The following is a 10,555-nucleotide window of genomic DNA, read 5'->3' as shown; positions in this document are numbered from 1 at the left end:
TTGAAGAATTTAGCAAATTTATTTACAAAGTGTACACTCTTACAAGTTCAACAAAACTACCAGTATGTTCACTTTCAATTTGTTCAAAGCTTTAAAAGGTAGACTCAGCGATATGACATAGATGCATTAAGTAAACAGCATTGTTCGTTAATTTCCGCAGCCACTAAGAGCGTTGAAGCACAAGGCTCAAATTCTCTGCTGTATGGTTCCCTGGCTGCCACGCTCTAACAGCCTGAAGCGAACCCGCGCACATGCGCTGATACTGTGTGTGAGCGAAATCTTGCATCTCATTTTCAGAACCCAATATAATTAAATGCATTGTAATATTCAACAAAAATATATATACAGTTAATTCATTTCTTGAAATGAAAAATAATTCTTACATTGAAAGATGAGCATTTGTAGAATCTACATTTTTAGCATAATGTAAAGAAATAATGTAAACATGGCACGTAGACCCCAGTGAAAATGGACACCTGAGAAGAGCTAAGGTCATGACTTTTGAGCAGGGATGGCATCTACTTGCATGTTGGGAAAAAACATACACACACGTGCTGGTTCTTAGACTAAAACGGGCAGTGCATGTATACGTTGTTATACTTTTTTAAAGTAATCTTTATGAAGTTTTACTGAGATGGGTGCTTCATAGTTCAACACCACTAGACCTACACTGGTTCCAGCACTTAAACCAGTGAGGACAAACGGGGTCTCAGTTCCTGCTGTGTGTGTGTAATAATATAGGAGTAGTACATCTCTCTAACTCTCCACCTCCAACATCTCCTTGGCTTCCTGCACCTGAACATCCACCTGTGTCTCCAATGCTGTGACTGCTGCCATGCCCTGCAGCGTGTTGTTACCCATGGGCATTGCCACCATGGTGTGGGTGCCCTGGTGCGTGCCCCCTGCCAGGCCCTGTAGCTGGGTTCCCAGCGCGGCAGGCAGCGTGATTAGCTGGTAGCCCGGGCTGACCATCTTGATGAAGGCCGCGGTGCCCTCCTGAACGGCGGCGGCTGAAGAGAGTACCGTCAGATTGGAGGCATCTGGGCCCAACTCGCCCACAGGAGATGTCAGCACCGTGTAGGTCTGCTGGCCGGCACCAAGCGCGCCACCCATCGAGAGAACTTTGCACCCAGCAGGCAGGCCCGTCAGCTGGGTGAGGGGCAGGGTGATCTGGGTGGGGGCGCTGGACATAACGGCGGGGCCTGAGACGGCGCGGGTGAGGCGGGGGCGTTTGGGCGTGGGTGGCGTGGCCACGGGGGTCAGGGTCATGAGGACATTGTTGAGGTGTTGGGATTTGCTTTTCAGCTCCTTGGCACGTTTCCTGTGCTCGTCACACTGCTGCTCCAGAGCTACGGCAAGAGAAAGCGGTCAAACTTAATACACACCTAGGCCAAACAGTAACATCTCCCATTATTTGCTCAAAGAGCTGCTTCTAAGCGAGTTGCAACAAAAACAATGATGTCTACAAAAGAGAGTGTAAAGACTGTCTAGAAAACCCCATAAAAACACAAAACAAGGACTCAAAGACACAATAATGAAGAATGTTATTGTGAGCATTTAACTCACCGACAAGACTGCGTGAATACTGCTCCCTATATCGGTCCATCTGGCTCTTGTGACTGGCCAGCACCTTCTTAACTAGGTCGAGCATGCCAAAGTTCTGCACAATGTTGTTCAGCAGCACAGCGTCTGAGAAGTCAAGGTCCAACACAGAGAGTAGGGAGATGAAAAGACAGGGTTGAAGTTAGAATGGCATTAGGACAGCAGAACAACAGCTCCCACATGACTGCATGTTCAATAAATGGGAGAAACATACAAGCTAGTATAGCAATATTACAGAGTGAAATACCGTCATTAGTACATTTTATAAAAATATTTGAGTGAAATATCCCTTATGATCATCTAACAATATGAAACGTACCATTAACTTGCAGGGGAGGCTCGGTGATGCGCTCCTGCATGCCCTTTAGCACCTCCTGGATCTCCTTCTGGAAGTCCTCCACCACCTCCTCCAGCAGCCCCGCTTCCTTCAGACCCCGCCAGAATGTCACAGAGTCCTCTGGAACAATGCAAACACACACCATGGAGTTGCTTCTATTCAATCAACTATATAGTCTCAAATAGATATTCAGAGAGTTGGATAAAGCACTGTTTAAACCGGATTGCTAGACTTGTGAATTGCCAGTATATAGAGAGTCCAAGTACAACATGGTCACAATTATAACAGTCAATGGATCTAAGTGCTTTTGCACTGTCTCAGGTGATTAGACAAATAGTTGGCCCATTACCTGATTGCCTGTCTGATTATTGAACTTTGAGCGGTCACCAAGCCTCATTTCTAAGCATTAGTGGTCAGTTGGAAAGAAGGCAGGCTAAAAACTTTTGACATTTCAAATTATAACTCAGAGTTCAAACTCACCTCCTATGGCCGTGACCCATTCTGTGGTCTCGTCTGATGATACTTCTGTTGGAAACGTGGCCTGTGATCCGTTCACTAGAACAACAAAATCGTAAGCTTTGAATAACTTACAATTTTACACAAAAAATGACACACATAAGAGGGTTTGAGGGAATCGAGGCGTGTGTGTGCGCTTACTGTCGGCTGAGGAGGGGGTGACAGGGACGTAGTCGGTGGACTGCTGGCTTCTAAGTGACACTCTGGTCCCCACTAGATCAATCTTGGTACTGCGGCATGTGTTGGAGCACACTTTGGAATGCTGGTAGAAATCCAGCTCACCAGAGTCCATGATTTTCCTATGGGGAATTGTATTATACACCATTATTTAGCTGCAAGACAGCATCAGAAAAAGTATTTTTTTCTCCAACAAAGTGCAGTGTCATGTTCATTAGGGAAGGGTTTTCCAAAGTCGGTCATGAGGCACCACTTGGGGCAAAAAACAAAACGTGTACCCAACACTACGAAGCTGATAAAGAAACAAAAAACTTGATGAGTTGGTTATTCAATCAGCTGTGTAGTGCTAGGACAAAAACCAAAACGTGCAGCCGGGGGGGGGGGGGGGGGGGGCAGGACAGATTTTTGAAAACCCTGCATTAGGGCACACAACGTTAAATGTTTTAAAAGGTTTTGCAATGGAAAGCGAAAATAAGCGTTTCTTATTGGATAACTCCAGGAAGCCCCTCGTTTTAGTCCAATTTAAATGTTTTTCTTCAGTTTGGTGCCTAATGAACACTACCCAGGTCAGCCATACTGAACTAGTGCCCTAAAAAAATCACCTGATATCATATGTTATGTCATAGTGCCATCTTGTGGCACATTTGAGAACTGCACAATGATTACATGCACAAAGGATCATGTTTTGGATAACTTGGGCATGAGAACTTTGAATGCTCCAACTTTTTGATCTACATTTCCACTTTGCTTAGCAGTGGGAACTACAAGAATTCTAGATTACTTGCATGGAGGACCATGTGATTCACATTATAAATGTATTGTGCAAAACCCAAATATGCATCCTTTCGAAGCCACAGACCTGATCATTGTGCCGTTCACTCGGATGGCTCTCTTCCAGTCTTTCAGTGTAGATTTCCCAGCCATATAGACAAACTCCTTGGGACTGATGAGATGCTCATTGAACTGGAACACAGATAAACAGACATATGTCATCAGAGTTGTTTTCATTAGTGCACATCGTAGTTAAATGGTGTGCACAAAAACAATTAAAACAAGCATTTCTTATTGGACAAGTTCAGGTTTTGTCCCAAATTAACAGGAATCAGTACCTCCACTGGTTCCTTCCTTGGTGTGCATATCAAAGGAATAAGTCACCTCAAAATCATGATCCAATAGGACTGAGTTAAGTTTTTAAAAATGGCTAAAGTGAGTTAATCAGACTTACTTGGACACATTTGATGTTGATGCCTGGACAAACAAACTTCTTCCAGACCAGAGTGGCCTTCACGTCCCCACAGGTGACTGGGTAGACCACGTCAGCCTCCACATCCATCTCACCTGACAGCTTCACTGATAAGACAAACACATAACACGTCAGTCCTTTTATTTGATTGTTTCAAAATACAAATACAGTACTGATGTGCAGGTCAGCTGTTTGTTCACTCGCACCCATCAGCAATTGCTAATAACCCATCCACAACTGCCCGAATGTGATAAATTGAAAATCTGAGACCTGCACCTGACCCTCACCTGCAAATTTAGAAAATGCACTGTACAGTTCCCTTTTAATTCTCTCTTGAACAATTAAGTTTTTATTCAACATTTATTCATTTATTTTGTTGAATATTTAGGCCTATTTAACAGTAGCCTAATGTTTTGCTGAAACAAAACAATTCTAACAATGACACCTTGTGCATGCTTTTGTCTTATTGAACTATACTCCGACATTGTCCTTTTTGCCTCAGTGGATCGACGTTAACTTACAAGAAGCATTTGGTGTGTATTTGGAGTGACTACAGTTACACCTTAAAGCTTAGGCTTACGCTCTAATGCCAGATGAAGAATAATTCAAGAAAAACTCTACAAAGGCCTTGAAAGCTTTCCACAGGGTTGCTGGCCCATGTTGCCTCCAATGCTTCCCACAGTTGTCAAGTTGGCTGACCGTTCTTTGAGTGGTCGACCATTCTTGATACACACGGTAAACTGTTGAGCATGAAAAACCCAGCAGCATTGCAGTTCTTGACACAAACCGATGCGCCTAGAGCGCAGAGACAGGATTGTGTCAAGGCACAGATCTGGGCAAGGGTACCAAAACATTTCTGCAGCATTGAAGGTCTTTGATCTTTGGGACAAGTCTCAAGTCTCTCTTTCATCTTTGATGAAAAACTGCTCGAGAGCACTCAGGACCTCAGACTGGGGCAATGGTTAACCTTCCAACAGGCCAACAAGCCTAAGCACACAGCCAAGACCACACGGAGTGGCTTTGGGACAAGTCTCTGAATGTCCTTGAGTGGCCCAGCCAGAGCCTGGATTTGAACCCGATCAAACATCTCTGGAGAGACCTGAAAATAGCTGTGCAGTGACACTCCCCATCCAACCTGACAGAGCTTGAGAGTATATGTAGAGAAGAAATGGGAGAAACTCCCCAAATACAGGTGTGACAAGCTTGTAGGGTCATACCCAAGAAGACTTGAGTCTAATCGCTTCCAAAGGTGCTTCAACAAAGTACTGAGTAAAGGGTCTGAATACTTTTGTAAATGTGCTATTTCATTTTTTATTTTTTTATTATACATTTCCAAAAATGTCTAAAAACCTGTTTTTGCTTTGTCATTATGGGGTATTGTGTGTAGATTGATGAGGGAAAAAACTATTTAATACATTTTAGAATAAGGCTGTAACGTAACAGAATGTGGAAAAAGTCAAAGGGGTCTGAATATTTTCTGAATGACTAACTTCACACTTTACCTAAGACTGCCTCCTTTGTCAAAGTGGTGGTGGCCTCGGTTTCAGACTCAATGCTTCCATCTGCAAGTTCCTCCCTGAATGGATATATACAGAGAAACTCCAATGAGTCTATAAACCATAGACAAACTTCAGTGAGTGCTAAATCAAAGACAATATGCAGCACCCCAGATGAGAGGGTACAATCAAGCGTACCACTACCAAAGACTAGTCTATAACCATCTTTGGTAGTGGTACACTTGATTACAAAACTACTACCACTAGTAGGGTTGACCTTTTGAATATACACTGCTCAAAAAAATAAAGGGAACACTTAAACAACACAATGTAACTCCAAGTCAATCACACTTCTGTGAAATCAAACTGTCCACTTAGGAAGCAACACTGATTGACAATAAATTTCACATGCTGTTGTGCAAATGGAATCGACAAAAGGTGAAAATTATAGGCAATTAGCAAGACACCCCCCAAAACAGGAGTGATTCTGCATGTGGTGACCACAGACCACTTCTCAGTTCCTATGCTTCCTGGCTGATGTTTTGGTCACTTTTGAATGCTGGCGGTGCTCTCACTCTAGTGGTAGCATGAGACGGAGTCTACAACCCACACAAGTGGCTTAGGTAGTGCAGTTCATCCAGTATGGCACATCAATGTGAACTGTGGCAAAAAGGTTTGCTGTGTCTCTCAGCGTAGTGTCCAGAGCATGCAGGCGCTACCAGGAGACAGGCCAGTACATCAGGAGACGTGGAGCAGGCCGTAGGAGGGCAACAACCCAGCAGCAGGACCGCTACCTCCGCCTTTGTGCAAGGAGGTGCACTGCCAGCGCCCTGCAAAATGACCTCCAGCAGGCCACAAATGTGCATGTGTCAGCATATGGTCTCACAAGGGGTCTGAGGATCTCATCTCGGTACCTAATGGCAGTCAGGCTACCTCTGGCGAGCACATGGAGGGCTGTGCGGCCCAACAAAGAAATGCCACCCCACACCATGACTGACCCATCGCCAAACCGGTCATGCTGGAGGATGTTGCAGGCAGCAGAACATTCTCCACGGCGTCTCCAGACTCTGTCACGTCTGTCACATGTGCTCATGTGCTCAGTGTGAACCTGCTTTCATCTGTGAAGAGCACAGGGCACCAGTGGCGAATTTGCCAATCTTGGTGTTCTCTGGCAAATGCCAAACGTCCTGCACGGTGTTGGGCTGTAAGCACAACCCCCACCTGTGGACGTCGGGCCCTCATACCACCCTCATGGAGTCTGTTTCTGACCGTTTGAGCAGACACATGCACATTTGTGGCCTGCTGGAGGTCATTTTGCAGGGCGCTGGCAGTGCACCTCCTTGCACAAAGGCGGAGGTAGCGGTCCTGCTGCTGGGTTGTTGCCCTCCTACGGCCTCCTCCACGTCTCCTGATGTACTGGCCTGTCTCCTGGTAGCGCCTGCATGCTCTGGACACTACGCTGACAGACACAGCAAACCTTTTTGCCACAGTTCGCATTGATGTGCCATCCTGGATGAACTGCACTACCTGAGCCACTTGTGTGGGTTGTAGACTCCGTCTCATGCTACCACTAGAGTGAGAGCACCGCCAGCATTCAAAAGTGACCAAAACATCAGCCAGGAAGCATAGGAACTGAGAAGTGGTCTGTGGTCACCACCTGCAGAATCACTCCTGTTTTGGGGGGTGTCTTGCTAATTGCCTATAATTTCCACCTTTTGTCGATTCCATTTGCACAACAGCATGTGAAATTTATTGTCAATCAGTGTTGCTTCCTAAGTGGACAGTTTGATTTCACAGAAGTGTGATTGACTTGGAGTTACATTGTGTTGTTTAAGTGTTCCCTTTATTTTTTTGAGCAGTGTATGTAACCTGACTAGGAAGAACTCATCACTAAATAGTGTTATGTAACATAAGGTATAGGCCTAAGGGGTATCACTGACTCAAATTACTGAGGTGTGTGTATGGTAAACACATGATCAACTAATTTGTTGTGTATCAGGCTCTAACACTTCCCTGGCTGGGCTGGAGTAGCGGCCATGGGAATTCACTGATCCTCATACATAGCTCTAGTGTGTCCACCACTCACCCCATCTGGGTCAGCTCTGTAGCCACCAGCACAGTCTTCACTTCGGCAGCTGAGCCCTCCCCTGCTCCATCCGGCGTTGTCACGACTACCACCTCCTCCACATGAACATTGACCTCAGATGATGCCATGAGGGAGGTTGAGGTCTCACTAAGTGATACGAAGACACAGTTGTGCGCTAATGATAACATTTGTAATTCAAGAGCACATCTCCCTTCAATGTCTTCAAGGCTGGTTTAGCTTGCATGAGATGAGGTGGGCTATTGGCAATTAACAGGAGCTATTGGGCACTTCATTGTGGCTACCACCAACTGGCCTTACAGGGGTGATTATGGTGGTAGGGATAAGCTTGGCTTTAATAGGCCCGTTTCAATTGGCTACGTAGCTAAACTAGCTTGATAGCTAGCTAGTGCAGTTAGTGATAAATGTTGTGGAGAGGGCCTGGCTAAATAAAAAATATCACACCAATGCTATTATTGAGCGAGCTAGCTAGTTGTTATCTACACAGTTCTCATTGCAGCTTTTTCTGTGCTGTAGCTAGCAACAACCATATTTATGGCATAAGAAGTTTGCTAAGTAGCTAGCTAGTTAGCTAGCTAAGTGTTTAGCAAGCAAACCAGGCCCAAACAGGGCATGCCGATACAGATAGGGAAACTTATTCAGCTGGATATTTTACAACGCTAGATAAACCATACATTAGAAATTCCATTTCACAGGCTGTAGCTACGTTTTAGCTTGACAGTTCACGCACAGAAAGCGAACGCTACGTCGTGGTGATAAAATAACGTAATCTTTACCGAGCACGGCACGCACGTTACGACGACAGACATATTGAAGCATCCAGTGTTAACGGTCTGCTACTAGCTAGCTTGCATAGTGAGGAGCAGTTGGTTGCTTGTTAACTAGTCACAGAGGCACCCATCTGCCTGTTTTTAATAGTAGCTAGCTAACGTGACACTTTTTTAATAGGTTCTCGTCTTACCTTTTGTTTTCAGATTTCAGAAATGGCTGCTACTGTTGCAGTGCTCAAGAGTAAGGCTAGTTAGCTGCTTTCGCTAACGTTGACCTAACGAGATGTTTACGGGCGTCGGTTTGCGCAGTCACGGATGGTGCTATCGCAGAGTTCCATAGTCGTGAAAGAGAATTTGGCAATCGATTTGGAGTAATATAATTAATTGGATATTGACATTTCATATTTATTACATTATAATATCACAAGAAACACAAAAATTTAAGCAAATATGTTTGTCTTTGCCAGTATTGAATATTAACTGATCTGTAAAATACCATTCAAGAAAATGCCCGTATTTAAGTAATTAATTCATAACAAACACCGTGTGTTAGTTACCACTTTCATGTTTAACTACATATTTGACAATAACTATCTGACATAGATGGTCAGATGGGTCAGTTAGGACAATAGTCAATCATGATTGTTCCTGGTTACAGATTATTGAGCTATTGGCTTAGTTGGTTTATGGGTGTTGGCCTGTCATGTAACCTAGTTCATAAAATACAATGCATAATGTGTAGACACATTACTCCTCTCTATTGTTGGCTTACAGTGCATTCGGAAAGTATTCAGACACCTTGACTTTTTCCACATTTTGTTATGTTACAGTCAGTGGTGTAAAGTGCTTCAATAAAATTCGTTTTTCAATTCGTTTTTTGGGATATCTTTACTTCACTATTTATATTTGACAACTTTTACTTCACTATATTCCTAAAGAAAATAATGTACTTTTTACTCCATACATTTTCCCTGACACCCAAAAGTACTGATTGTATTTTGAATTGCTAGCAGGACAGGAAATTGTTAAATTCATGCACTTATCAAGAAAACATCCCTGGTCACCCCTATTGCCTCTAATCTGGTGGATTCACTAAACACAAATGCTTAGTTTGTAAATTATGTCTGAGTGTTGGAGTGTGCCCCTGGCTATACGAAATAAAATAAAAACAAGAACATTGTGCCGTCTGGTTTGCTTAATATAGGCAATTTTAAATTATTTATACTTGTACTTTTGATACTTAAGTATATTTAAAACCAAAAACTTTTAGACTTTTACACAAGTAGTATTTTACTGGGTGACTTACACTTTTACTTGAGTAATTTTCTATTAAGGTATCTTTACTTTTACTCAAGTATGACATTCGGGTTCTTTTTCCACGACTGGTTACAGCGGTTCAACCACCACTGGTTCTAAAATATACCCCATAATGACGAATCGAAAAAAGTGTTTTAGAAATATAGACAGGCACGCACCTGTCTATATAAGGTCCCACAGTTGGTAGTGCATTTCAGAGCAAAAACCAAGCCATGAGATTGAAGGAATTGTCTGTAGAGCTCCGAGACAGGATTGTGTCAAGGCACAGATCTGGGGAGGGTACCTACCAAAAAATGTCTGCAGCATTGAAGGTCCCCAAGAACACAGTGGCCTCCGTCGTTCTTAAATGGAAGAAGCTTGAAACCACCAAGACTCTCCCTAGAGCTGGACGCCCGGCCAAACGGAGAAATCGGGGGAAGGGTCTTGGTCAGGGAGGTGACCAAGAACCCAATGGTCACTCTGACAGAGTTCCTCTGTGGAGATGGGATAACCTTCCAGAAGGAGAACCATCTCTGCAGCACTCCACCAATCAGGCCTTTATGTTAGAGTGGCTAGACGGAAACCACTCCTCAGTAAAAGGGACATGACAGCCCACTTGGAGTTTGCCAACAGGCACCTAAAGGACTCTCAGACCATGAGAAACAAGATTCTCTGGTCTGATGAAACCAAGATTGAACTCTTTGGCCTGAATGTCAAGTGTCACATCTGGAGGAAACTTGGCACCATCCCTACGGTAAAGCATGGTGGTGGCAGCATCAAGCTGTGGGGATGTTTTTCAGCGGCAGGGACTGGTAGACTAGTCAGGATTGAGGGAAAGATGAACGGAGCAAAGCAACGAGAGATCCTTGATAAAAACCTTCTCCAGAGCACTCAGGACCTCAGACTGGGGCAAAGGTTCACCTTCCAACAGGACAATGATCCTAAGCAGACAGCCAAGACAATGCAGGAGTGGCTTTGGGACAAGTCTCTGAATATCCTTGAGTGGCCCGGACT

The 10,555-nt window shown here is 44.1% G+C and overlaps 1 protein-coding gene across 2 annotated transcripts; it reads right to left on the bottom strand.

The window, feature by feature from the left end:
• Nucleotides 1-9,039, bottom strand: LOC129830198 (glucocorticoid modulatory element-binding protein 2-like). Of its 2 annotated transcripts, XM_055892568.1 has the most exons (10): nucleotides 8,437-9,039; nucleotides 7,458-7,604; nucleotides 5,378-5,451; nucleotides 3,858-3,982; nucleotides 3,492-3,595; nucleotides 2,597-2,754; nucleotides 2,420-2,494; nucleotides 1,922-2,059; nucleotides 1,567-1,689; nucleotides 1-1,349 (listed from the first exon to the last, which is right to left on the bottom strand). In XM_055892568.1, the coding sequence occupies exons 2-10, from the start codon at nucleotides 7,583-7,585 to the stop codon at nucleotides 757-759; spliced, it is 1,518 nt and encodes a 505-aa protein (XP_055748543.1). In that variant the 5' UTR covers nucleotides 7,586-7,604; nucleotides 8,437-9,039; the 3' UTR covers nucleotides 1-756. The 2 variants fall into 2 exon arrangements, with proteins under 2 accessions (XP_055748543.1, XP_055748542.1); XM_055892567.1 differs by lacking the exon at nucleotides 8,437-9,039 and having other exon boundaries at nucleotides 7,458-8,422.
• Nucleotides 9,040-10,555: the final 1,516 nt, after the last annotated feature.

This window comes from Salvelinus fontinalis, chromosome 31 (genome assembly GCF_029448725.1).
Source record: "Salvelinus fontinalis isolate EN_2023a chromosome 31, ASM2944872v1, whole genome shotgun sequence".
Taxonomy (NCBI): Eukaryota; Metazoa; Chordata; class Actinopteri; order Salmoniformes; family Salmonidae; genus Salvelinus; species Salvelinus fontinalis.
The sequence above is the reverse complement of the archived record's forward strand: the minus strand, read 5'-3'. Positions and strand labels throughout refer to the sequence as shown.

Excerpts from the sequence above, each read along its gene's own strand:
- LOC129830198 (XM_055892567.1), bottom strand. The coding sequence starts at position 7,645 with ATGTTATCATTAGCGCACAACTGTGTCTTCGTATCACTTAGTGAGACC. Across the intron at positions 2,755-3,491 it reads GTGAACGGCACAATGATCAG|GAAAATCATGGACTCTGGTG; the intron begins GTCTGTGGCTTC and ends AATTCCCCATAG. Across the intron at positions 1,350-1,566 it reads GTATTCACGCAGTCTTGTCG|CTCTGGAGCAGCAGTGTGAC; the intron begins GTGAGTTAAATG and ends CTCTTGCCGTAG.